General features: G+C 53.4%; 2 protein-coding genes across 9 annotated transcripts in view; one reads left to right on the top strand and one right to left on the bottom strand.

Moving 5' to 3' along the window:
• TMEM63B (transmembrane protein 63B) overlaps nt 1-12975 on the bottom strand; it is a 26323-nt gene extending 13348 nt beyond the window's left edge. Inside the window, exons 1-10 of one of the 4 annotated variants that reach the window (XM_018038930.1) lie at nt 12690-12975; nt 6405-6587; nt 6047-6126; nt 5725-5763; nt 4672-4762; nt 3044-3081; nt 1971-2113; nt 1821-1872; nt 1005-1113; nt 358-428 (exon numbers count right to left, since the gene is read on the bottom strand). In XM_018038930.1, the coding sequence (XP_017894419.1) occupies nt 358-428; nt 1005-1113; nt 1821-1872; nt 1971-2113; nt 3044-3081; nt 4672-4762; nt 5725-5763; nt 6047-6126; nt 6405-6563 (782 nt within the window). In that variant the 5' untranslated portion in view covers nt 6564-6587; nt 12690-12975. Of the gene's footprint in view, nt 1-357; nt 429-1004; nt 1114-1820; nt 1873-1970; nt 2114-3043; nt 3082-4671; nt 4763-5724; nt 5764-6046; nt 6127-6404; nt 6729-12084; nt 12206-12689 lie in introns of those variants that run through there. The other 3 variants (XM_018038929.1, XM_018038931.1, XM_018038932.1) reach the window with 3 other exon arrangements.
• On the top strand, nt 12298-25568 carry MRPL14 (mitochondrial ribosomal protein L14). 5 transcript variants are annotated; one of them, XM_018038934.1, is made up of 4 exons: nt 12334-12428; nt 18039-18150; nt 22199-22290; nt 24390-25568. In XM_018038934.1, the coding sequence occupies exons 3-4, from the start codon at nt 22220-22222 to the stop codon at nt 24754-24756; spliced, it is 438 nt and encodes a 145-aa protein (XP_017894423.1). In that variant the 5' UTR covers nt 12334-12428; nt 18039-18150; nt 22199-22219; the 3' UTR covers nt 24757-25568. The 5 variants fall into 5 exon arrangements, with proteins under 5 accessions (XP_005696409.1, XP_017894423.1, XP_017894424.1 ...); XM_018038935.1 differs by having other exon boundaries at nt 18046-18150; XM_005696352.3 differs by lacking the exon at nt 18039-18150 and having other exon boundaries at nt 12298-12428.

The following is a 26854-nucleotide window of genomic DNA, read 5'->3' on the forward strand; positions in this document are numbered from 1 at the left end:
TCCCTGCCAGTCCGCGTGCACACAGCCTCCAGAACACCATGCACAATTCTGAGAAGGCCACATCCTCAAGGGCCCGTGGACCCGGGGTCAACAAACCATGACCTGGTTCAAGCCAGGAGGAGGAAAGGCCCAGGGACTCACTTTTCAAGTATTTCTCCAGCTCTTTGAGGGACCTGAAGTCCAGCCCAACACCTTGGAGTCAGAGAATTCTTTCTTAGCATAACCCTCTACCCTGTACCACAGCCCCTGAGCCCCCCTCCCCAGGAGAGAGGCCTGCGACGATGCTCTTGGAGCTGAAAGAAGGCAAAGAAGGGTCCACGGGTCCTGGGGTTGGGGACAGGGGGAGGAGCTACTCACTCAAAATGCTTCTTGATCTTCTCTGACTCTGCATATTTGGAGATTCCGTTGATGAAGAGAGTCCGCTTCACCTGGGGAGTGAAGGGGGCCAGTTTGCCTTCCTGAGGCTTGACCCTCAGAGAGGGGGTGGGGAACGGGGGAGCAGAGAGGGACAGGTGGGATAAGCAGACCTCGGCATAAGCCAGGGGCGGTGTTTCTAATAGAAACAGACAGTGAGCAGAGTGAAAGCCCCCTGGCCTCTTGCCCCCTGAGGGCTTATGGGGGTGCAGAGCAGGTACTACTTGCAGATCCTCAGACCCTGAGGCCCCAGCAGGGTGGGTGCATAGAGTGGGTGTTCAGTGCTGGTTTGGGGAATAAATATAGGAGAAGAGGGACAATCACTCCCACAGCCATTTCTTGCCCCAGGCCTTCCAGGCACGGCCTTGCCTCATCCCCCACCCACCTTGCGAGAGGGACCATTCTCACCTCCTACAGAGGAGGGGACTGAGCCTGGGGGAGGTGACTTAACTGGCAGGATGGGGGCTCCTGGGCTGCTGAGCCAGGATTCAAAACCAGCTGGCCTCACCTGGGTGCTGACCACACCTTAGGACTCAGCAGGAGAGTCCCCGAGGGTGGGCTGGGGCCGGGCCTGGCTCCGCTGCACTCACCAGGTCATCCTCCTTGTAGCGCATTTTCGAGGTGTGTCTGCGCATGCTGTAGACAGTGAGCAGCAGGTACAGGAAGGCGAAGGAGGTGTGCAGCCATAGCAGGTTGTTCCTGGCGGGACAGAGGGGTGAGTGGGGCCACCAGGGCTGGGAACACTCGCAAACACCCCCAAACCTGCCAGTGTTCATGAAACCCTGGGGGACTTCCCTGGTGGTCCAGTGGGGAAGAATCCGTCTGCCAGTGCAGTGGACACGGTTTGATCCCCGCTCTGGGAAGATTTCACACGCCGCGGGCACTGCAGGGCAACTGAGCCCATGCACCACACCTACTGAGCCCACATTCTAGAGCCCACACTCTGCAAGGAGACGCCACCGCAGCGCAACCGGAGGAGCCCTTGCTCGCCACTAGAGAAAGCCCACACACAGCGACGGAGACCCAGCACCGTCAAAAATAAATAAGCATTAAAAACAACAACCCTGGTACAGGGCCCTTTTAGAGACTCGGGTCCTCTGACACCCTCCCAAGGCAGGCCCCACACCCCACATCCTGACCCCAAGACTGTCCCATTCCAACCACACTGTCCCCAGAGGTCATCTCTTCACGCCCTCCCTGCTGGGTACACTGCCCTCTAGCCACCACCAGCCAGCCTCCCTGGGAGCCTCTCCTTCTGGCTCCATCCCAAGCCCTCAAGGCCCCACCGTCACCTCTGCAGCCTCAGTACCTCTCCCCCAAACACCCCCTTTTTCCTCCGCTCCCCATTCCCGGCCCAGACTCTGCCCACAGACCCAGGCCTCGCTTGACCAGCTTCCCACTCTTACCCTGATTTCAAGTTGGCAATGGTGGTTCTCCCGAAGCTGTAGGCATTGTTCTCTGGGGGGTGGGACGAGGGAAAGGATGACGGAGGGGTCAGGGCACGTCCCCTTTTGTCCCCTCCTCTTCCCACCACAGTGGTCCTGGCCCTTACTGACCCAGCAGGTCCCCTGAGAAGTTGACGGGCAGCACGATGCCTACAGAGAGGACACCCACGGCCACCAGCAGCCCGATGATGTGCCGCTGGAAGGACAGGTAGTGCACGGCGTCGCCTCCACATTTGTCCCGGATCTCGTCATCCCTGTGGGCACCGGGGATGTGGTAAGGACCAGTGTGCCGGAGGGGCCATGGCTCATCTGCCCTGGCCCACCCCAGCCCACGTCCACCCTAGCCCTGGCTGATCCGGCAGCAGGATGGGGTTGAAAGAGGGGAGGTGGGGCTCTGGGTCCCCTGTGTCCTGGGAGGGGAGGGAGAAAAAAGTGAGAGGGAAGGGGAGGGAGAAGAAGGAAGGATTCAGGGAGAAGGGGAGGGAAAGAGAAAAGAGAGGAGGAGGAGAGGGATTGGGGAGAGAGACAGAGAGAGAGAAGAAAAACAAGGCACACTGCAGAGAGGATGAGCAGCAGGGGATGGGGAGAAACGGAGGTGAGAGGACAACCTGAGGAGGGCGGACAAAGATGGTGGCAGGAGGAGACAGAGGCGGGAGGGCGGAGGGAGGTCTGGGAAGCAGCGGTGCTCGCCCTTAGGCGTGGGGAGCCCTGGGCGCCCACGGGCCAGGACGGTGGTGGTGCTGACCTGTCCCGGCTTCCTGCCTCTCTCAAGGCTCACTGCCTGCCTGCCGCACTCTGGCTCCGTCTCCTGACTTCTGCCTGCTGGAGACTGGCTCCTGCCTGCAGCTGGCTGGCTGCCCCCAGCCTGCCTGTTGCCCCTACCCGCTGGCTGCACATGGCTCTGAGGTGGCAGCGCCCGCGCCTGCTTGCACAGGGTGGCAGGGGCGAGGAGAGCTGAGGGCAGAGCAGGCCCCCCAGGCGGGGGAGGGGCACAGGAGACTGTTGGGGGGTAAAGTGAGGCCGGCTCAGAGGAACAGCAGGGGCCTGGGCCCCCGGAGCAGGGAGGTGGGTGCTGGCTTGGCTAGGAGCGCTAAGGCCCTCAGAGATGCTGGCCTCTGGACTTGGTAGGGAGATGACAGGTCTGCTGTTTCTTTTTCTTTAGAGCTTGAAGATCGTTCACTTACTTTATCCTGAAGATGGCTGTCAGCCAGGAACAGAAACCCTGGGGGTACAGAGGGCTGTCAGCTGGTGCCCCCATTCCACCACCCTCCGCCGCCCCTGAGACTCCCTTCCCCCCGCCCAGCCTCCCTCCCAGCTGACCCCAACCTCATGACCACTTCCAGGCTGTGGCTCACCTTGTCACAGCTCCCACAGCCCCCAGAGAAACCAGCTCATCCCAGAGAGGGGCAACGGGGGTGCCAGCCCTCAGGGAGGAAGAAGGACCAAGCCCACACGGGGTCACCTGTAGACTCCTGGGCTCAGAGTGCAGGTCCCCGCAAACACCCAAGGGCAGCGGAACCAGAGAAAAAGTCCTGCAGTGTGGAGTCTGCAACGTGGCTGCCAAGAGCAGAGGAGTGGGCCATGGTGCCCAAGGTCCTGCCACCTACCTTCTATGTGCTCAGTTGTGTCTGACTCTCTGTGACCCCATGGACTGTAGCCCATTGGGCTCCTCTGTCCATGGAATTTTCCAGGCAAGGATACTGGAGCGGGTTGCCATTTCCTTCTCCAGAGGATCTTCCCTATCCAGGGATCAAACCTGAATCCTTTGCGAATCCTGCATTGGCAGGTGGGTTCTTTACCCCTAGCAGCACCTGGGAAGCCCCAAGAATACCCCAGAAGGACCAGCCCAGGGTCACTGTGAGCTGTGGTCTGCTCTCAAGCCCCCAGGCTTGTCTTCAGACAGAGACCCTGCTCAGGGCAGGGTGGGGCTATGTGGAGAAGAGCTGGGCAGAGAGACCCTGACCCAACTTCCTACTGGGAGACTTCCAGGCATAACATGGGATGTGGGAGAGAGGTGCCCTCCAGCCAAGATACAGGACAGTAAGTCTGGGGACCATCTGGACAGCTCTGGCTGGGAGGGGTGACACCTCTGCTTTGTCACTTACCAGTATGAGTCCAACTCAGGAAGCTGACAGGCTTCTTCTGCTACAGGGACCACAGGAGCTCCTGCTCCCAGGGGCCCCAGCCTAAGCTGGACTGACCAGAGCCACCTTACAGCCTGAGGATTAGAGTTCTGACCAGGGTGAGAGTTCTGAGCCTGGCAGAATGGCAGGTGGCCAGACAGGTAATGCCAGAGTGTTGGGTCTGATCTAAAGGGGTCTGGGGTCTGCTATGCCTCCCCAAGTACATGCCTTGTCTACAGGAGCCCTGCCCCTCAGCTCCAATCTACAAGCAGGTCAGCTGGCCCCGGATTGCCAGGGGCCACCAGCCTGCAACCTCTGAGCAGCACAGTGGATTCTGCATGTTTTGCTAAGCAGGCCTGGAAGGCTCATGATTACTTCCAGGAAAATGTCTAAGGAAAAAGAGGTCCTTAGGATTGTTCGCTGGAGAGGGGCACAGAACTCTACTGGGGAGAATGACAGTTAGAAACCGCAGATGTTCTAACCTGCGCTGGTTTGGAGGCTGTCATGGAAGACAGAGCCCGGAGTTCTGGGTCTGGGTGCTACCTTGTGACTCTCGGACGAGCATCACCCTTGCTGGGCAGAAGGCCCCACTGCGTAGACCCCTGACTCCATATCACCTAAAGCCAAGGCTGCTGAACCCACGTGCCCCGGAAGAGGGGGTGCTGAGAAGCTGGGGGGAGGACACTCACATTGTCCCTTTGGTCAAAGTCGACGGAGCTGGAGACAGACGTGAGACGCTCATACCGGTCGTGACTGTCCCCGTGCATAGCTGAGGCCACGCTGGGGGTGGAGAGACGAGAGATCAGAGAGTGGGTGAGTCTGAGTCCCTGGGGAGCCGGGTGGAGTGGGTGGGCTCCCACTCCAGAGCTCCAGACAAGGCACAGAAAGCGCAGAGGCAGAAGCGCGCAAGAGTGACTGCCCTCTCCCTGCCTCCCTTGAACCCGCACCTTCCCCTCAGGGGCCCCGGGGGCCCTGATGCAGGGATGGGGAAAGGATGGGAGGGTGAGTCTTCATCAGCACCCCGCGACTGTTGAAGGAAAACAGCGGGGGCCCTGCAGTTCCGAAGCTGACCAGTGGGGGCCGGGGGAGCAGAGCCCACGCTGGGCACAGGGCAATGGTGTGGGCGCATGGTGATGGGGAAGGACAGGCTGGACCAAGACAGCCCCAGAAGGGCTGGGGGCTGGGGGGCTGAGAGGTGTCCCCCACCCTCCCCTTTCCCGGCCCCAGCAGCTGCCGCAACTCCAATGCCAGGCCTATAGACAGAGACGGTGACGGACACAGAGGGCCGCGCTCAGAGCTTCTCTGGCCGCCCCCCTCCCAGGCCTCCAGAGCAGGTGAGTGGGGAACCCTGGAATAGGAAGAACTAGCTGTTAGGGGGTGAGAAGCCACTGGAGACGCCCAATCTTGTCTCTGCAACCAACAGGGTAACTGTCCTGTGGGTTCCCAAGGAAGACGGCTCCTCCACCCCAGCCAACCAGGGTGGCGGACGCCTGCGCGCGCCGGGCGCACAAGGAGCCGCTTCTCCCAGGCCAGGAGCCGGAGGGAGAGATAGGGGAGTACGGCAGAGACAAGCTGGGGAGCCCCCTGCTCTGCGAAGCACACCACCTGCGTTAATCCCAACATGAGCCTGCAGAGGAGAAAACGGAAAAAAGACACCGGCAACGTGGTAGGAAGAGAAGCATGAGAGAGAAGAAAAAGGAAAGCTGGTTTAGTGGGGGCGAGGGGGCTGCCGCCCCACATACTATTCCTGCTCCACTCGGTCTCGCTCCTGCCGCCGGCGCCTGGGGACAGAGAACAGACAGGGTGAGTGGGGCCGGGATGGGTCTCCAGGCACTGGCAAGGGACCAAGGCCCGCTGTGGGCCCCTGTGTCCCCATGCCTGCTCTGGGACCTCATCCCCTGCCCCCACCCTCCCCCACCCCCCCACCAAAGAGGATGAGAGCGGGCTGACACTCCTTCTATCCCTGAGGAGCACGGACAAGGTGTATGTACATGTGTGTGTGTGGGCATGTGAGTGTGCACACCAGCCTGTGTGTAGGGGTAGGGGAGGGTCCCAGAGCCTTACCTGTCTGCATCTGTCACCAAGGCCAGCCGCCCGTAGTCCCAGGCCACCTTCCGGAGGATGGAGAACAAGAACAGCAGTGCCTGAGGAAGGAGGGGGTGGTTGGCAGGATGGGAGGCCATTCACCCCCTGGACCAGCTAGGAGGGCAGGGTAGAGGGGCAGGATTTTTGTCTGAGAAAAGGAGGACTCCGGGTGGGATGAAGGTCCGAGGCTGAACTTGGGCTGGGTGATGGGGCTTCCCACCTGCAGTCACACGTGGGGAGTCAGGGGCAGGTGGGGGAGTGGTTAGAGTGGTGGGTGTGGGCCAGCTGTGATACAGGGTGTGGTGCTGAGGGTGGAGGGGGGCATGTGGGCACTCACAAGGAAGCACATGAAGTCCAGAGCCAGCACAGTGGGGACGCCCCCGAACGGCAGGCCCTGCAGGACGGTGCTGCGGATGCGGGCGCTGTAGCAGTAGTCCTTGGGGTTGCTGCTGTTGAGGGCCATGGTGCCCAGTGTGGCCAGCAGGAAGGGCAGCATGGCTGCTACTGCCGCATGGTCCTCCTGGGCAGAGGGCGGAGCGGTCAGCCGGGCTCGGCCCCTGCCCCCCTCACGGTTCTGCTCGGGGCTTCGGCAGGGGCGGCTTAGGGAGGGCACAGCGAGGACAGGTCACCGGGCTGCCTGGGTGGGTGGGAGCTCTGGCCTCTGGAGATAAGGGCCCAGGAAGGGAGGGTTGAGTCACACGGACTTACTTTCCCTGGCTCTTGGGCTCTGGGTCCGGGGAACTCAGCCTGGGTCTGGACTGGGGCGACCGGTTTTTCTAAGCTGGAAGATGTCTCTGAGTCCCTAGCAATTCACCTCCCACCACCTCCATACATACACACACACACACACACACACACACACACACACAGAGACACACATCCATTCTCTTCAAACACAAACTGGCTCTCTCTGTCTCTGTATCTCTGTCTGTCTCAGGCAGCGGGCAGAGCTGAATCTGAGGGAGGATGGGGAGAGGTCTTAGGTCTGAAGATCCAAGACTAAGTGGAAGGGTCTCTAGGCCAGGGGAAGATGGGTCAGGAGCCAGTTACCTGACCCTGACTCTCTCTTCCTACCCCTGTTAGAACCATGGCATGGTTTCATCTGCTCAGTTTTCAACTCAGTTGACCACCTTCCCAGTATAGCTGGCTTCAGAGTGAGATGTTCAACTCTGTCCTCAGAGTAGGGGTCTGAGGATGGGGTCAGTGGGAAGTCCGTTAAAAAGCAGGACTTCTGCATTTGTGCTACCTGTCTTACTCAGCCCAGCCACACCTGTTTACCCTCATTCTTTTTCCTGGGCCATGGCAGGAGCTACACCTTTCTCTCTCTGGTTTCCTCATCTCTTTCCAATTTTCTTTGCATCTGAGTTGTAAGGACTACAATTCCCAGCGTGCCCTGCTCCTGCCCCCAAGCAGGGCAGGCTGGGAATGCCGTGCCCTGCAGCGAGCTTTTCCATTGATTGGCAAAGGAAGGAAGAATGAGCCGGGGGCCTCTTAACCAGCCCAAGCTCCCTGTAGCCAGGGAAGTGCCTTCTGGCCTGCTTCCCTGACACTGCCAGGCTTTCAAGCCTTCAACGGTCCCAGTGGATGTGTGGGGAGGGGGAGGGAAGGGGCAGCTAGCCCTGATGCCTGGGTTCTGGAAGTGCCTGGGGACCAGCTGGGCAGCGCTCTGGGGAGGCTCCTGGGGTGGAGGAGATGTGTGGGTGTGGTTTCATGGCCCCACCCCCCATCCTACAGGAGGGCCCCTGGGGGCCCCTTCTGCTGACAACACTGAAGCTCTGCTTTGTTGGGGAGCGGGGGGACGGGGGTGTCCCCAGGGAAGAAAGGAAACCAAAGAAAGAACAACAAACCTAGGATGGGTGTCAGCAACTCTGGGAGCAAGCATCCCCCAGCCCCCTGCGTGGCTCAGAAAGTTTCCCCTGCCCACCCACCAATCCCAGATTTTCCACTGCCTCTTCCTAACATTTCAACTGCAGGGCAAGAGGCACCAGAGAGGCTGGGGTTGTCTGTGTGTCTCACTTGGTTCCAGGGAGTCTCTGAAAAGCCTGGGTTAAGAAGGCTAAGGGAATAACTGCCTGTGTTCTATGCCTTCCCTCTTCCTTTCCAGACCATGTTGCCTTAATTTTTTTTTTTTTAATTCAGTAACTATAGCAGGTGCCATGTATAGAGTGCCCACTGTTTCAACAAAGTCACACTGTTCATAAAATAATGGACCTGGGCATCAAACCTAGGTCAACTTCTTTTTTTAAAGCCTGAACACTTCAGGGCACCTTGATGCTTTTCCGACATGGCTAGAACAGGATGCTGCAGAAGATTTGTGAACACTCATTATGTGTTCTCTGGCTAGGGAACACCAGAGCACTGAGAGAATGTGTGTATTTAGGTGTGTAAACTTGTGTTGATATGTGTATCTGTGTGTGTGGAGGTGGGGAGCTGGATGACTACACGGCTGCCCTTGGAAATGAAGAGAGTTATTAGTGTCTAAGTGGAGGTGTGTATGTGGGTGTGTCTGGGAGCCTGGGTATGTACATATAAAAAGACCCAGGAAAGGTTAAAGGTAGGTATAGGTATCTTAGGGCTGTAATAATTGGGGAGCCTCTATACTAGTCCCCCCACCTCTAACTCCCAACTCAAACACATTTCAGAAATCGATCCAGCCCACAGTTACCCCTGGAGTTACATGGCCCCCCCCCCCCGCCCCCCATTCTATCTTCTCCACTCGGAAGAAGGCGGAACATTCTGGGAGCTCCTACATAAGGGAACCCAGGAATAGTGAGGGTCAAGGTCTGTGCTTTAGTAACTGAAGTCACCATGTCCACCTCCCTCTTTACAGTCACAAAGCACTCCCTCCTCAGCTGTACTGCTCTTCCCACCTGCACCCAGAAGTAAGCAGGGCACACTCCCCATCGGCAGGGGAGGAAGCAGGGACCGGGGAGGAGAAGCCACTCACAGGGAGGTCACAGGGCAGGAAAGGGTGGAGCCAGGGCTGGTGGCTCAGCTTGCCAGCTTGCCGACTGGGTTACTCCAAGCTCTTAATTGTGGAGGCGGGGTTGCTGGGCTGAATTTCACCCTGGGCAGCTGCTCTCAAAGCCTTCACAGAGAGCAGCTGAGAGAAGGGAAGACTGAGGCAGAATATTTGGGGGAGAGAGGGGCATTTCATCCACTCTACAGGGTTGTCTGAGTCAGTGGTATCCCAGAATTTCTCTGGTCTGACATTGAGGCTTTAGCTGGAAAGGTGTAGGGAGAGTGATGGAGGATTTTATTTCTAGCTCACTGAAGGTTATTTTATCATCAAGAAGTGTGTGCATGTTGCGGGGGGGCAGGAAGCTATAAATTAAAAATTTTTTTTCTTAAAGAGTTACTAGGGAAGATTTAATTTAGGACTTGGGATCATAGGAAGGCAGTGTGGTCTGTTGGGAGGAGATAAAGATGGAGACTAGCTCTGTTACTATGTAACCTGTGCCTCAGTCTTTCACTCTGTAACAGATATTAGTATCCTCACTCCATCCCTACCAACTTCTGAGAGATGGGCAAAAATGTATCCACAAGTGAGGATAAAAGTAGTAGGAAAAGAATGCATTTATCAAATATCTATTTCTTATTTTATGCCAGCACTGTTGCAAGCGCTTTACAAATATCGTCTCATTTACTCCTCATCACAACCTTAGGAGGCCGATGAGGTTCAGAGAGGGTATATCACTTTCCCAATGACACACAGCTAGTCTGTGATAGATCTGGATATGGACTTAGGCAACCTGGCTCAAGTCTATGCTTTTAACTACAGCACTTTGGGGCCTCAGCTAACAGAGGAGTCACTTCCATCAGGAGGCTGGGGGCTGGGGATTGCCAGTTACAGCTCTGGAGAAATGCCACACCCTATTTCTACCTGTTTGCCTTCCCTCTTGCTTCTAGCTCCCTGGGTTTGTGATTTCGGGTTCTGAAGCAGATGGAGGGGACAGGCAACAGAGCCTGGTGGCTAAGAGGATGGGCTCTAGGATGAGACAGATGATGGCTTCTGACCTGAGCACATTACCTCACCACCCTGGGCCTTGGTTCCCTCATCTATAAATGGGGATAATAATTCAGTCACGTGGTTGTTTTGCAAATTACACAAGATGATTTAGGTGAAGCTCTTAGTACAGTGAAAGGCATAAATGGATTCTTAAAAAAAATAGCTATTGTTATCAATAAAGTGTGGAATGAAAGGGATTGGTTTAGTGGAGAACTGGTGCAAATCAAAACAAAACAGAACTTAGCATGCCAGAACTCCTCAGTCTAGATGGGCTTCTTGTCGAGACTTACGGGCTTAGACTGCTTTCAGGACTCAGCCAGTGAGTGACAGGGGAATGTTTCTAAACTCTTCAAACAAACTGATCCATCCCCAGCAGGCTGGCTGGGGCTGGGGGTTGGGAGAGCACGGGAGGGTGGTGATACACCAGGATGGGTCAGAAGTTCAGAGAGGAGAGCTCTTATTGATCAACTACCAGGCAGGATGCCAGGCTCTTTACCTGTACTATCTAGATTGATCTCCATAATTAATCTTGTAAGGAGGTGGTAGTAAGCATACTTTTTAAATTGACACTAAGGCTCAGAGAAGTTAAGTAACTTGTCAAGGTCACACAGCTAAAGAATGGCAGAGCTGGAATTTGAACCCAGGTCTCCAAGACTGTTATAATTGGAGGGAATTTGTAAGATGTCTAAAAGGGGCTTCTTGGCTACTCACCACCTGCCTTCTGCCTTGCCACATCCCTCCCCTCCCAACCAGAGGCCAAGATCCAACCGGGTGAGCCAACAGCAGGTCCCAGCATGTGCCACCTGGGGCATGCCAGGGCCTGGACCCTCTGGTACCCTGGAAGATAGTCACACTGCCAGTACATGCCTTCTGGTAGCCCCCAGCTGGCAGGGTCACTCCCCTCCTCACAGGTGCCTGGGAGGCAGGACTGGGGGCTCCTCCTCAGGAGGGGCTGGGGATGCAGACTCAGGGAGAGGCTGGAGAGCGGTCTTGGGTACCGAAGTCCTGGTCCTCCCAACTGTGCGCCCCCCAACCCCCTCAGCCCCTTCTAGGAAAGTGGAGTGCTGAGTGGCCAGTCCTCCACCCAAGGGACCCAGGCAGGTGGCAGCACAGAGCCCCAAGGGCAGCCGGCCCCTCTGACCTCTCCTCTCCACTTCCCAAGGGTCCTTATCTTTTTGGGGAAGAAGGCGCCAAAGCTTTGGGACTGTCCACCCTAGGAGGTTAGGGAGGGTTAGGGACAAAGCACACCCCCTCCCCCCAGCAGGGCCTTTGCCCCACTCCGGTTCCGCGGACCAATCCTTTCCCCACCGCACCCTCCAACGCAGGCCCGGGCGGCTCCTGAATGAACTGCACTGTGTGGGGCGCAAGGAGAGGACACGCTCCCGGGGCCAGTAGCCTCCCCAGTCCTCCGACCAGTCCCCAGACCCGCCGAGGGCAGCGGCCGGCCTCGCGCCAGCTCTCGCGAACCCTGCCCTTGCCCGAGCCCGAACCCCCTGCCCCGGGCCGGCTTCGGGGGTACTCGGCCCCTGGAGTCGGGGAAAAGATAAAAAAGACGCCGAGGGCATTGGACTTGGCGACCCTGGAATCCAGAACTCGGGGGCGGGGGCGGCAGATTCCCTACCGCGGCGGCGGGCTGATCGCGCGCAGCTGGAACCCCGGAGGGGCGCGGAGGGGACGCGCACCTGGACGGGGCAGGTGGGGAGGAGAGTGGTGCTAGGGGACCGGGGGCGGAGGTCCCACCCGTTGGATCTCTCGAGGGGTGGGGACAGAGGGCGGAGTACCTCTGGACCCCAGGCAGGGGTCGGAGGACTCACACGATAGGCTCTGGATGGTGCAGGGGCTGGGGGCAGAGCGAGGCACCCCTGGGTCCCGCGGGCCCCAGGCACCTCTGGGTCCCGCAGGAGGTTGAAAGGGAGGGGACGCGCAGCTGAGATCGGGGTTTTTCTTTAGGGTGGTGGTGGGATCCTCAAAGAAAAGAGACGGGGCTGGGGAAGGGTCGCGTACTCACCCCCAGGCGCAGACACGGCTCCGGCTCCGAGCCCCGGGTTGGGGCGGGGCGGGGCTGGGGGAGGGGGAGGGGGAGTCGCTGGGCGGCTGGAGCTCCGGGCTCCTGCGGCGGCCGCGGCAGTGTCTGGGGGAGGGGGAGCGGGAGGAGGGAGGGGGAGCAGGAGGAGGGGCGGGGCCGCACAGGCCACACCCCCACGCCAGGACACGCCAGGCGCGCGCACCCTCAGATCGCCGCCCTCCCGGCTGGGTCCGCCGCGCAAGCGCAGAGTGTGAGGCCGCGTGTGGGGGGAAGGCGGCGCCCGGCCAGTGGGGCCCGCGGCAGGATATTCCTGGGCGGCGAAGGCGGTATGGAGTGTGTCTGGGGGGAAGGGACGTCACGCTCCTGACTTTCTGCTTCCCGTCTTCCTTTCTTCCCGGCTGGAGCCGTGGAGCGCTCCCCCGGGGTGGGTGAGGAAGGGCCGGAGTGCGGAGATCGTGGGCCTTCTAGGGGCAGAGGGTCCCGACGGAGAGGGAGGCCTCTGACCCGAACCCTGCTCCCTCCCAGTGTCCGAGGGCGGCCCCGCTCTCCTGGGCCTCTGAGACCCCGCGCCCCCTGCCCGCTCTCACCTGCTTTTTGGGGGTTGGGGCGGGCTGCCGCCAGGCTTCACAAGGTGGCCTAGGCCGATCAGTCTGGCACGGCTCCTCCGGTTTGTCTTATTTCTCTCTTTCTCCCTTTCCTTTCCCGACTTGGGTCTTGAGATGACTTTGTGACTCTTTTGCCAGGCGCTTCTCTGATGTGGAGAGTGAGTCCACCGCTTTCACAGTCATGCCGATGAGTGGCTCCCCCGGCTCCAGGGGGTTCCCTGGTTTCTCATTTCACCCGAGGCTGCATCTGCCAGGGATTAAGACTGGAAAGATGAGAGAGAGAGAGGGTGTGTGTGTGTGTGTCTGCGCGTGTGCATAACTCCTGCATGTTACCCATAAAATAGATGACAAAGGCATAGGAAATACCAACTTGTTTGTTTAATTGTGGGCTCATGGAAGGCTTTCTTCCCTTCAAGCTAGAGAACAAGCTTGCGGACAGAAGGGAAATACTGCTTTACGTGGTGAGCAGTAAATGAACTTTGCCACCCTAAGAGATTGATGGGCTGAATTTATAAAGAGGTTAATAAAATAGTGTATGATGGAGTCACTTTGGGTTACTGGGGGAAAGCTGGAAGGTTGGCAGATACTTGTGGGGTTGCTGGACAGAAAATGGACACTGCCTATTTGGTTGTGGTTGGTTAGTGTGTCTGCTCTCTGCTGGGTTTTTCAAGGGCTCATTAGTAGCTTGTGGAAGGCACTGGTAAGGTTTACATGCAGTTCAAACTGAATTCCCATTCCAGCTGTGCCATTGGTTAGCTGGAAATCAATTTAGTGGATCATGGCCATCATTTAAGAAAAAGTGAAGTAGAATAGAAAATATCAGTGCATTGTACTTAGGAAGGGTAAGTATTGTTTCTGGACACCTGCTTCAAGTATACACACGTGGAAGTGTGTGTAAGTATATTAGGAGGTGTTATACAATGTGTTTCTGTGTGTCACTAAAGTTTGAAGCGTGTTGATTTCCTATGTTCTCCTGTTTGTGGTCTTGCCTTCATCAACCTGAGTTTTCAGTCATTTAAAATTGTCTGTGAGGATGCAGTCAGGACAGCAGGGATATGTAGTAAGGAGTAGGGTAGGTTGGTTTTTTCAGGGAGGCTGTGCTAGAGGAAAATTCACTCTTCACTCATGGAATTATGTACAATGGAAGAAAGAGGATTTTGTTGGAGTAGGAAATGTTACTTAGGAAGGACAGAAAGGGAGATGGGGTTAAGCCATGTTTGGCAGACTGCCTGGTGGGAGGAGTCCTTGTAGGCTTAGATTCTGGGAGCTGTTTTGGGTAGGAGCAAGCAGTTTGGATGACAAGGAATCTTCTCTTTGTGTTGTTGTTTCTCCCTTCTGTAGAACTGTCCATTTTACCCTTAGAGCTTCTTGGATGTGTATTTCCTATGGAACTTTTTACATATTGTGTTGATTTTATGGTTGTAGAGCTGGTGTGATCCCTTGCCAAGTAGCACTTGTAATAGGTATCTGGAAAGTGGAAGTGGAGCCCCTGTTACCTGGTTTGGGGACCCCTGAGGATCACTAGAAGGTATTTCTCATGTATTATTATCTTTTTAATGATGCAGTTAGGTATGTTAACACGTGGTGGATTCCCAATCGATTTCTGCCTGTGCCTAGTTAAGAGTCACCACATATTAACAGAGGAAACATTTCAGAAAGCCCAAAGTGAGAATTGAATTGAGTACACTGTGGAATACAGGAAGGGACAACGGCCAAAATGTTTTATTATTGCTCCTGAATATGAATGGTACAAACCTTCCCTGGAATTCATATTTCAGAAGGGAGCCTGTTGGGCACTGAACATAATTATTTATACTCTCCTCAGCTTTTAGCATCTTACATGATGCAAGAGTCCTTTGAAGCCTGTCTCACCCCACTCTTGTCTTGGTGTTATGACACCTGGACCCACATAAGATGGATTTTCCTGTTGTTTTTGTTACTGGAATAGTTTTTATGGCCATGAAGGGGCTTGGGAGGGTTTCAGAAATCAGATTACAATTGATCTTCTTTTTTAGAAGCTGACGGTTTGTTCTGGGTTGTGGCTCACCCTGGTGCAATTTTACACGTGTGTTAACAATGACAACCAGCTTGTGTGAGAAGGCTATGATTCAGATCCCAGAAACATTGCTCTGGGTCAAGTAATATGCTCTCTTATGAAAGGTGCCAGGGGACTTCCCTGGTGGTCCAGTGGTTGAGAATCTGCCGTGCAGTGCATGAGACACTGATTTCATCCCTGGTCTGGGAACTAGGATCATGTGTGGTGTGTAACAACTAAGCCCGTGTATGGTAACTGTGCAGCCAGATGAATAATTAATTAAAACAAAAAAGGTGCCAGGTAGCCTATTATTCCCCAGTGAAACACAGCTCAGAATGGGAAAGTTTCCTTGTCAAAAGCTTAAAAAAAAATCATCTATGTAATTAGAAAAGAGGGACCACTTTTCCATATCTACCTTAAAAGAAAATTATTAATGTATTTGGCTGTGCTGGGTCTTGGTTGCTGCACGGGCTTTCTCTCATTGTGGTGCGCGACCTTCTCGTGGTGGTGGCTTCTCTCATGGCGCACAGGTTCTAGGGCGCAAAGGCTTCTGTAGTTGGGGCATGTGGGCTCAGTAGTTGTGGCATGGTGCGTGGGCTTAGTTCTCCAGGGCACATGGGATCTTCCCAAACCAGGGATGGAACCTGTATCTCCTGCATTGACAGGTGGATTCTTATCCACTTCTCCACCAGTGAAGCCCTTCTATGTGTACCTTAAGCTGAAACACACTTTCAGGACTGAGTGATCTTTGACACCCATAGTGTTGCCTTGAGAATCGGGAAGTGAGGCTGTTTTCACTGGTCAGAATCCAGACAGGGATTCCCCGACTTGAAAACAGCCCCTTCTGTGAGTGAAGCTAAAACACTTTCATTTCCATGCCTCCTTGCTCTTCCCAATGACCCCTGCTTGACAGAGTCACTGAGGCTTGGAGAAGTGGATTCCAAGGTCATAGACTTGGCAGGAGAAGAGGGGAGGCAGGGGTGGAGGAGATACCTTTCTTTGGGCTTTTCATCCCACCCCAACCACCCCCCTGCCATTGCCTGCCCATCTGACATCTCCATAAACCTATCTCCTTGCCACTGGCTTGGTAGAAGTGATTAAGTAGAATTTAACTTTGCCTTGTACAGTTTTTCCCAGTTTGACCATACCAGGAATGTTACAAACTTCTGGAAATATAGGTGTTTGCACACCTGTGAGGTGGAGATGGCAGGGGATCAAAGCTAGAATAGATTAAAACCTACATATTGAAAAACCAACTTGAATAATCAAGAACTGTCAGATATTTTTAAGAACCATGATTTTAAATACTCCTGTAACAAAGTGGAACAAACAAATATAGATGTTAATAAACACATAAAGGTAAATAAACAGAGACAAGAACCCTGGAAATGTTTTTTTTTCTTTGTGAGTCAGCTTGAGAACTGGATGGAATTCCCTGGTGGTTCAGCGGTTAGGATGCCAAGCTCTCACTGCTGAGGGCCTGGGCTCAGTCCCTGGGCGGAGAACTAAGATCCCACAGGCTGTGCAACCTCACAGACAAGAACATACCCCACACAGCCCAAGTACTCTTTTTCCTCTCTCAAAGCTGCCACATAATCTTTTAAAATTCAAAATGGTTATCTTTATTTTCAGTAGATATCTCCTCTACACACAGCACAGCCTAGGACCAACTCTGAAGCTGATTCTGATACACCTGCAAAGGTGTGAGTTTTCACAGTTGCTACTATCAAGAAGCAAACATCCAGGACTTCCCCAAAAGAAAAAAAAATGGAGAATTGGGGTCCTCATTGGTAGTCATGGTAGAAACAGCACTTCGAGCTGTTGAGGGATGTTTGCTTCTTTTGAAAACAGTTGTTGGCTCTGCTGCACGGGCGTGTGGGATCTCAGTTCCCCAGCTGGGGGTCAAGCCTGTGCCTCCTGCGGTGCAAGCGCAGAGTCCTAACCACTGGACCACCAGGGAAATCCTGGATGTTTGCTTCTTGATAGTAGACACTGAAAACTCACACCTTTGCAGGAGTATCAGAATCAGCTTGAGAGCTGGTCCTAGGCTGTGCTGTGTGTAGAGCAGATATCTATTGAAAAGATGGCTGTTTTGATTTTTAATAGATGATGTGGCAGCTCTGAGAAAGGAGAAAGAGTACTTGGGACTGTGTGGGGTATGTTCATTTCTGTAAAGTTTGTTAGTGGTTAAAGCAGCACTTTACCTGCTCAGGTATTATGCTGGTGTAGTAGAAACAGCTTTCTACCCTTCTTCCATTCCTAGGACAAGTTGCTTAGCAATTCTGACTTAATTTTGGCACTCTGTTGAACCTTCAAAACTGTTCAGAAATCCTTAGTGGAATCAACCCTCCCCAAACGGTTGCTCTTTGTCATCTGTATCTGTCTTTGTGTTTCTGTTGGGTGCTCGGGAATGAAGTCAGCCAAGAAAGTGATCTGTGTGAAAATACTTTGAGAATTGTGAGATGGTGTATAAACACAAAACTACTGAAAGAGACTCCTTCCCCAGCAAAGCAATAATGAGTATTTAAGCAACTTATTAAGAGTAGTTTTTGGTCCAGAATGATTGGGGCAAAACCTGCAGGAGATGGGAGGAGCTGTCTGCATGACAGGGTGACGGGTCCAAGGAGGTCTCTCTCTCTCTCTCTTTTTTTTTTAATTTGTTGAAGCTGCCAGGCCTCAGTGTTTTCCTGCTTTAATGAAAAAGAACATTTATATCTTTATACTAGGCAGAGTTTGTCTGTTTTGTGGCTGGACCTTGCATTTAATTTCTCTTAGTGTTTTTCCCTTCTTCCGCTTACTAACAGAATCCCCTTTAAACTGTCATTTGTGATTGTGTTGAGCTCTTTGTTTTCTCTCGCTTCTTTAGAACCCAGACCTAAAGAGGGAAATTGTTTGGGTAGAAACAATGTATAAATGTACATGGATCTGTGATACTAAGTACAATATTTTGCTGATCTTAAAGCTCAAGTAGGCTTCCCAGGTGGCACTAGTGGTAAAGAACCCACCTGCCATTAAAGGAGATGTAAGAGACACTGGTTCGATCCCTGGGTCAGGAAGATCTCCTGGAGAGGGGCATGGCAACCCACTGCAATATTCTTGCCTGGAGAATCCCATGGACAGAGGAGCCTGGTGGGCTACAGTCCCTGGGGTTGCAAAGAGTCGGACATGACTTAAGAGACTTAGCAGGCACACATGCAAAGCTCAAGTAATGGTACTTTCTAGCTTTCTACAAAGCATCCCTCTGCTTTTTTAGTTCAGTCTGTCTGTATTAAAATTAGCTAAAAATGAGCTCTCAGTTTCTAGGAAGCTCCCCCAAGCCAGTGGAAGGCTGAATGAAGGGCACAGGAAAGACCACCAACCCTCCAATATTGAGTCTCTCTAGACCTGGATGGTGAATTGCAATTGCAGGTAAATAGTATTCATTTAACAGATGTTCCCTGAGCTCCATTTGCGTACCCAGCACTGTTGTAGGTCCTGAGCAGGCAGCTCTGGACAGGGCAGGCTCTGCCATCACAGAGTCCAGTGGGACCCACCCTAACCCGAAGTGATGCCAAGTGAAAAACTCACCTATGTGTCCCTGTGAAATCTGCAGTCCACCTGGACCTTCACAACTGAAGGGGGAGCTTAAACCAGGATGGAAAATAAGCATGACTCTTGGGTGATATTAAGTAATTTCTGTCTCTCTCATCTTCTTCCTCTTGCCCTCCCTATTCCCCCACCACCAGAGGTTGTGATTCAGGTGCTCAACCTGGAGGACAGTACTCCACGCTGATCAGGAAGTGGCCTGAAAAGCCATCTCTGGCACCATAGTCTTCCGAATACTTTGTCTCCTCTGAGTGAGAGTGTAGAGGAGGAAATACCATTGGAGTTAGCTTGCTGTGCAAACACAGCACTCAGAATAACGTTGTTTGTGAAACAGAGCAGTATATATAGTCTGATTCGAAGTGGATCAGGGCCTGTGTTTACAGGATGGATTTGTCCTAAGAAATAACATCAAGGTCAGTCAAAGTTGCTGTGAAGTAAATTACTGCCTCCATCACTCCTCCCTGATCTGAACCGGTTGTTCAGTGGTGGGATGAGGTGTTTTTCCACAGTGGGCAGTGATGGCGCCAGGCTCAGGAGATGATTCCAGGGGCCTTTAGACGTAGCATGGGCTCATCCCCCCATGACTAGCACCATGGGTCTCCTAAAGCCTGTTTGCATGTGATGTGTGGGTTCCTGGTAAACAGATAAGATTTCCCTGTGTGGAGCCATGGGTGGGGGAATCTCCCTATTGGCTACCTCATTTATTTTATTCATTAAATATTTATTGCATTCCCACTCTGTGAGGACCTGCTGGGATTCTTTGCTGGGGTGCTGTGGAGGGGGCCACAGCTTTTTTTTTTTAATATACAAATATATTTGGTTATTTTATGCTTTCAAGTTCATAGGAATGCTTACTGCTGTCCACTGGATGTCTTTAAGTCCTTTGGGTCTGGAGGTCACTATCAGCTCCGCCAAAGACCTAGTGAAAAGTCTCTGAATTGGGCCTTTTCTTGTGAAAATGGAGGTGCTCCCTGGAGATGGGAATGTGTTACTCTTGTGTTCGAGGGCAGTACAAATGATCCTCTGTGTGTGTGTGTGAGTCCTGAATTCCTGTAGAGAGTTCAGATACCACGTTGTCAAGATCTCTGTGGTCTCTGAGTTTTGGATAGTGAGTAGCAAGAACTGGAATGTTAAGGGATATCAGCCTTATCTTTAAAAAAAAAAAAATCCAAATTTATTCCACGTCTGAGTTTGGTGACGAAAGTTGGAGCCACGGAGTTCCTTGGCACAGACGCCCAGATGTCCTCGGTGTGCAGGAGGGGCGGCAGTGGATGCTGCAGCCTCATACAGAGCTGCTCAGAGGAGGTGTGTTTGGAGCCAGGGCTGCTGAGTTGGGCAGAGGTGAGCCCAGAGAGTGGGGGTGGCTTTGAGCAAGGCGCAGAGACAGGCCGGTTGTGATTTGTGTACAGACCGCCCTGCAGGCTTCCGGGAGGTGCCTTGAATGGGAGAGTTTGTTATTCCCAAGGCAGGGAAAATTCTGGGAAGCCTGTAGGCTCCTCTGCACTTGTTGGACTCCCATGAGTACGGTGGAGGAAATGGTGCTGAGTGGAGAGGCTGGGTGTTGCAGTCCTCAGGAGAGGGAATGTGGGTGCAGACGGGCTCGCTGGGGGGTTTTGAGGAGCCTCTTTTCTCCCAGGAGAGCGAGCAGGGGCCCCAGAGTGAGATGGGGAGGCTTGGCAGAGACTGGACGAAGCATCAACCTGGACCAGAAAGACTGCTTTTCACAGCTCTTTTTAAAAAAAAAAAACACGCCAATTTTCCATTATTGTTCAGTGTGAGGAGCTCTTCTTGCCACCTACACTACAAATTGTCTTCAAAACCTAAATTGGATAAAAGTGAATAAGTTTCACCTGCTGTTTGTCTACGTTTCAGTTGACTCAGCAAGCACTGAGTTGGTTGGGGCTGAGTAAAACATGCCTGTGATAGCAGTATTCCCGATGGAACAAAGATGATCTAATGATCGGAAAAGTATTAACATTTAAATTGAAGTTAGCACGTTAACTCCACTGAATAAGAGAGTGTGGGTTCGGGAAGCCAACTACTGCCGTTCAGATTTCAGCTTTTGTCGCTCCCGGCTGTGCAACTTGGGCAGATTATCTAACCTCTCTGGACCTCATTTCCTCAAGTATAAAGTAGGGTGAATAATAGTGCCCATTTCATAGTTTTGGGGAAACTTAAATGAGATGATAATGGAAAGTGCTGAGACACAGTGTAACTACTCTACTGAATCCATTTTCATAAAGGAAGCAAGCAGAAAAAGACCAGGTGACCCCCAAAGCTGCTTCTCGCCCCTAGCCCCCGTGTGAAGTGGGCTTTGTACGGAGAGTGAGGCCACACAGTGTGGAGGGCAGACCCTTGGGCCAAAGCTGGGTCCACTTCTGGTTCTGCTTGTGCCCTTGGCTAGTTATGAGGCTTAATGCAAGTCCCCGTCTCTCTCTGTTATCTCAGTTTCCTCATCTTCAAAACGGATGTGATATGATGACGATGATGATGGAGAGGGCTGATAGGTATTGAGTGGGCACACTGGGCTCCGTGCTTTGCATGGTTTACCTCGAGACCGCCTTGTGAGTAGGTGTTACTGGTGGGGAAACCCCGAGTTACAGTTGGGGAAGCCGAAGCTGATAGTTCCTTGTCCGGGGCCGCGGAGCTGTGAAGGTAAAGCTGGTGTCATCTGATAGTCTTTGATTCTATGTGTCCGTTGTTCTATAAGTTGAGCATCTTCTTTTGCATGTAATTTTCTGATCACTTGGGCCACTCCTCCTTGGGTTGTCTTAAGGAAACACTGGAGAATAAGCTTGAGGTTTGAGGTTAAATCATAGTTAATAAGCATTTCTGGAGTGTTTAGGTATTTCTGTGAAAGTAAATAGTGCGTTTTCCCCACCTTTATTAAATAAAATCTTATCTAAGGTGCTTTGAACTTAGGCAAGGCAGAGCTATGTGTAAATACTACAGTGGTAGAGGCTTTCTCAGCAGAGCTCTTGAATGAGGCCCTCTGTGGCCAAACATTTGGGTGGAAAACAGGCCTGTTTTGCAGCTGGAATTACCAATTGGTTGTAGGTTTTTCTTAAATATTCCCCTCACTGACACCCAGGTATTGCGGAAACCTGGGGATGGGCCATAGTTTTTGGTGCTATGGAGCCATCGGGTTGAGGTTCTGCAAGCTGGCGTCACCAGTGTTGGGCTGCTGTTTACTCTTTTATCTCCACCTTGTTCTCCCAAACCCCACTTTCAGCTGCTGTGTGGGGCAGGTAGTTTCCCTGATCCAAATAGAGACCGAGGTCACTGACTTGGCGAGGGTGTCCTTTGCACTGCTTTGCTAACCCTGAGCTGTCCAGGTGTCTGGCTTTTACATTTGAGGGAAAGGTGATGTGGTGGTGGACAACCTGGGTGGTTCCTCCGGGTAATCTGCTCTCCTCCAAGGAGTGGAAGTTCTGATTTCAAGAGGCACTTGAGTGTCAACAAGGGACCAGTGTCCTCTGTGGAGGATGTGGGAAGTGATCCCTGCCTGGCTGTGTCCCATGGGATTCCTTTCTCCCTCCTGCCTGTGGAAGTGATGTAATGGTGAAGACACTCACTGCGCTCTTGTGTTACCCACAGTGAGAACTGCTGCGGGCCATTCCAGCCCTCTGACCCCAGTTAGAATATGAATCAGCAAAACTATTGCTGGAGTTCATCTAATCATCTGCCTATCTTTTAACCACTAAGATTTATATTTAGTGACTAATGATCTTGTGCCCAAAGTGCCATCTCCCACACAAGTCCCCAATAGTCTTTCAAACCAAACAAAACAAAAGCCAAATACACCAAACTACTGGCTCTGAGTGAGGACACTGACTTAGAAATAAATCTTTGCCCCTCTCTTTCCCTGCAGGAGTTGCCATCTTGGAATCCCATGGCTTTCCCTAGCGGGCTCTGGGGCCCCTGCGTCCACATGAGCAGAGCATTCAGCCAGCGCTGTTTCAGGTAACTTTTCCTAATGAGTTCTTCCAGCTGTGTCTTTGAGTAAGCCTCCCATCAGGGCTGAGTATTGTGGTGACTAGAGTGGCAGTGGATACTCAGGGAGGTGGGCTTGGGGTCCGGGCAGACTAAAGGAATAGACGGAGCTGGGGTTTGGGCAGCCCGGGTCGGGGGATGGGGGTAGGTAAAGGGCCGATGGTGCTGTTGGGGACGGGACTGGGAATGGACCCAGAGGAAGATGAAACCTTCATGCCTACCAGACTCTTCCAGTGAAAATGCTGTCTCTTGATCCTGTTCTTCCCTAAGTGCATTAAAGCCTTCTCTTTTAAGAATAAGTATCTATATATTTATGTGTATAACTGAATAACTTTGCTGTGCATGTGAAATTAACACGTTGCACTTCAGTTTAAAACATATATATAAGTGAATAAAAGTAGAGAGCAAAACTCTTCTCTTTTTAAAATGGAATATATGTATTTTTGCATCACAGGCTTATGACCACTCAAGCATGAGGAAAGTGTGGCAGCCTCCCCCTTCCCGTTTCGATGCTAAGCCAGGGCGGAGAGTGCAGGCTGCATTCCTGTTGGCAAACATGCCTTTTGGCCCTGTTCATGCACTCATTCCGCGAGCGTTTACTGAGCCCTGTGCCTGGGTTTGGTCATAGAGAGATGAATAAGACTTGCTTCCTGCCCTGGCACAGTTCTCACAGTTGGCCATGGGAGCAAAGTTGGAAACAAATAACTCTAAGAAAAATGTGACCAGTATAATAATAGAGGCTTGTACAGTTCTTTGGAAGGCTCAAGACAGGGGCTGCTAATAGAGGAGGAAGAGGGGGGAAGGGGGAGGAGGCGGACAGAGGCCGCCTTCCTGGAAGGGAAGTGGGGGCAGGCCCTGTCCTGGCCCCCAGAGAGGGCTGTGAGGCTGGGCAGGCTTGGAGAGCTCCAGGGCTTCCCGGCCCTGGGGCTCAGAGCAGATGTGTGAGCAGCAGGAGGTAGAGGACCTGAGAAGACAGGTTCGTTAGGGCCAGGTTGTTGACAGTATAGACAAGGGGAACCACTGAACAGTCCCGAGCAAGGGAGTGGCCTCTGTTTTATATTCTAAAAAGAGGTCTTGGTTGGCAGAGTGAGGTATGCAGGGAGCTGCTTAGGACACGAACATAATGGTTTGGTGTAAGAGTGTGAGCTGCTGGATGAAGGAATTTGTTGATGGGGTGGAGGGGAGGGTCAGAGGTGTTCAGGAGGTGGTGCCAGTAGAGGTTGGATGGAGAGAGGTTTATGGCTCATGAGCTAGAGTTTCTGGAGAAGCCACTGTCTAGGCAGAAAGCCCACCAGCTGGAGGAGGCTTGCAGGGGAGGCAGTGAGGTCACTGTGGAACTGACTGAATCTGCAGCCTCGGTAGGACGCTTGAGGAGCTTGGAGTGGAACTGCAGGACTGGAAGATAGGCAAGGGCTAGGGCTGGAGATGGAGTTCACTAGTCAGAAACAACAGGAATAGACGACATCGCCCAGGGCAGGCATGCAGAAGGAGAGAAGAGAGCCGTGGGTCACCCCAGAGAACCAGCACTGGGGTCCTAGTGGCAGAGGAAACTAGAATTCCTGCTGTCATCAGGTGGCTCAACAGTAGCCCGTTTGCCTTTAATAGTGCTCTTTCTAGTGGGGGGACGTTAAAAGATTGTTAGCTTATTTTCAATTTCTGCTGTGCTGTGTCAAGGGACTCCCTAGGCAGACATACCCACTCGGATCTAATGGTTCCCAGCACCATGCAGACGGGACATCTGGGAGTCAGTGTTTTCAGGGGGAGCAGGTTTTGCAGGCTTGGCAGGGACAAGGCCTGGCCTATAGGTATTCCCTTAATCCTCCGAGGCCTGTTGGAAACCAGAGGCCATGCCATTCACTGTAACAGAATATTGGGTCCCCTTTAAAACCCACCCAGATCAAGGTCCTGACCCGGCACCAGAAGCTGTAACAAACTTCTTACAGTGAGGGCGCCCCCGGTGTCAGGGCCCTGCTGATGTGCACGCTGCAAGCCGGGCCTGGCCGAGGCCGCTGCGCCCTGGCCGGCAGAGCTGCAGGCGCCGGCCTCAGACTTTCTTCCTCTTCCACCAGCACCACCGGCAGCCTCGGCGCAATTCAGAAGCTGACGCGGGTGCGCGTGGTGGACAACAGCGCCCTGGGGAACACCCCTTACCATCGCCCTCCTCGCTGCATCCACGTCTATAACAAGAACGGGGTGGGCAAGGTGGGCGACCGGATCCTGCTGGCCATCAAGGGGCAGAAGAAGAAGGCGCTTATCGTGGGGCATCGCATGCCTGGCCCCACGATGACCCCCAGGTTTGACTCCAACAACGTGGTCCTCATTGAGGACAATGGGAACCCGGTGGGGACCCGAATCAAGACACCCATCCCCACCAGCCTCCGGCAGAGGGAAGGCGAGTTTTCCAAGGTGTTGGCCATCGCGCAGAACTTCGTGTGAGCGGAGCCCAGGCACCGGCCGCGGGGGCTCGTGGATGGAGCCGTTCTGAGAACTGTGCCTCTGCTGAGAGGGAGCCCGAGAACGGTGTCCTGTGGGAAAATAAACGCTTCCATGTACGTCTCTTCCTGAGCTTTCTGGGTGTGGCCGTGCGGTAAATGGCACTGGAACGGCTAAAAGGTGCCGCTTGAGACGGTTGGTCTTTGCCCTCAGTAGCCTGTGAGCTCACCCGGGATTATCAGGTGCTGGAAAATTGAAGTACAAGCTGAATGCCAATTTGTAGATTAACAGTAGAACCTCACTTTCTAGCCAGGCAGACTACTTACTTGCCTTCCAGAATGTCATCTCCCTGCGTCAGAGGGCTGGAGGTGCTCAGTAAAGGTGACTGGATTACTGGGTGAGTGTGAGTGAAGCAGGGGACTGATTCCTCCAGCAGACCGTGGGCTCCCAGCTCCGAGAGAACCCACCCAGCCTGCCTTCCTCCACCACGGGTTGCCCTCTGCTAGGCCCCCACTGCTGCTCTGGGCCCAGAGATGACAGCTGCCCGCCCTGACCGCAGGAAGTGCGCTAGCCCTGGTGTTTGCAGAGCACCTAATGGTGGGGCTGTGCAGGGGATTCAGTGATAGTTTATCTCCAGTTTTTTTTGCTGGTCTCCTTGTGGAGGTTTGGGCGGGGCTCCTTCCATCCCTTCAAATGGAATCTCTTCCATTCATTTCTACAGTCACTCTGCACTCCCATTGCAGGGGAGCGAAGATGCCTCATCCCCACGACGTGGCTCAGAAATAAAAAATAGTCACTCCTTTATTCATTCAAAATGTCCTGGCCACTTCTCGTTATTAAACATTCCAGCGGCCTCTAGAGGCAGAATAGCCTGATGATTAAGAACACAACGCTCTGTTCCTGACTCCACCTCTTGCACTTAATGGCTTTGGGTAGGTTATTTCACTTCTCAGTCCCTCAGTTTCCTTGCCTGTCAAGTGGGGATACGATAATGGTATTTGCTTGATTGGGTTGATGTCAGACTTCAGTGAGTTAGCACCTCTGAGTGCTTGGTGACCGTAAGCACGTGACAGGCATCAGCTGTTTTCCATCATCGCTTTTCTGCAGCTGCCAGTGCTGGGAACAAGGTGAGGGTGAGCAGAGATCCCTGATCCCTTGGGCAGATCGACCCCAGTCACGTAACGACTCCGACACTTGCAGGTCCCCAGGTATAACAAGTGCCTGTGAGGGCGGGGTGAGACTTTTTCAGTGGGACCGGAGGCAGCTTCCCCGTGGAGTGGTTCCGTTGGCTGCCTTCTGAACGAAGGGGCGTTGTGACAGAAGTCAGAACAGCGGTCACCTGGGGGGTGGGGGAGGAGCGTAGATTGCCAAGGTCACAAGGGAACCTTACAATATTGGGGACGTTCTAAATCTGGATCTGAGTGGGAGTCACGTGAATGTACACATCTGTAAATAATTACTGAGCTGTGTATTTCAGTGCACTGTATGTACTTTATACCTTAGGAAGAATACGTGGACAGGCATTAGCTTAGTGAGGGGAGGGGAAAGTGGTCCAGACAGAGGGAAGAGGATGTGCAAAAACCCTGTGGCAGAAGGGACTGGGTAAGTCCCAGGGACTCAAAGGAAAAGCCAGTGTGGCTGCAGCAGGTGAGCAGGAGGGAATGTGGGGAAGGATGGGGCTGGAAGAGGCAGCGCTGGCTGGGCCTGGGAAGTCTGCCGCATCCTGGGGGTGCTGGGATACTGGTGTAGGGTATTTAGCAAGCAGGGTTGGGGTGGTGGGAAGGAAGATACAGGAGACTTCCTCTATCTTCCTGTATCTAGCTTGGAAGGGCACTTGCTTTCTGGGGTCGGGCTCACTTCTCCCTCTGCCCTTAGTCAGCAGAATGTATGTTCATCCTTTCATGGGTCTGCAGGGCACTGGCCCGCCTCCCTGCTGATCTCCTGAAGGAGACTGATCGTGGAGGGGCACTTGGGGAGGCCAGAGTGCACCATGATGTGCTGTTGGCCTAGGGTGGAGGAGGGGAGCAGAAGCCTTTAGTAGGTGCAGTTGACTGGGCTTGGTGGTGTGCTCAGATGCTGGGGAAGGGCCAATGTGTCCCTG

Source organism: Capra hircus, chromosome 23 (assembly GCF_001704415.2).
Source record: "Capra hircus breed San Clemente chromosome 23, ASM170441v1, whole genome shotgun sequence".
NCBI classification, from domain to species: domain Eukaryota; kingdom Metazoa; phylum Chordata; class Mammalia; order Artiodactyla; family Bovidae; genus Capra; species Capra hircus.

Excerpts from the sequence above, each read along its gene's own strand:
- MRPL14 (XM_005696352.3), top strand. The coding sequence starts at position 22,220 with ATGGCTTTCCCTAGCGGGCTCTGGGGCCCCTGCGTCCACATGAGCAGA. Across the intron at positions 22,291-24,389 it reads TTCAGCCAGCGCTGTTTCAG|CACCACCGGCAGCCTCGGCG; the intron begins GTAACTTTTCCT and ends CTCTTCCACCAG.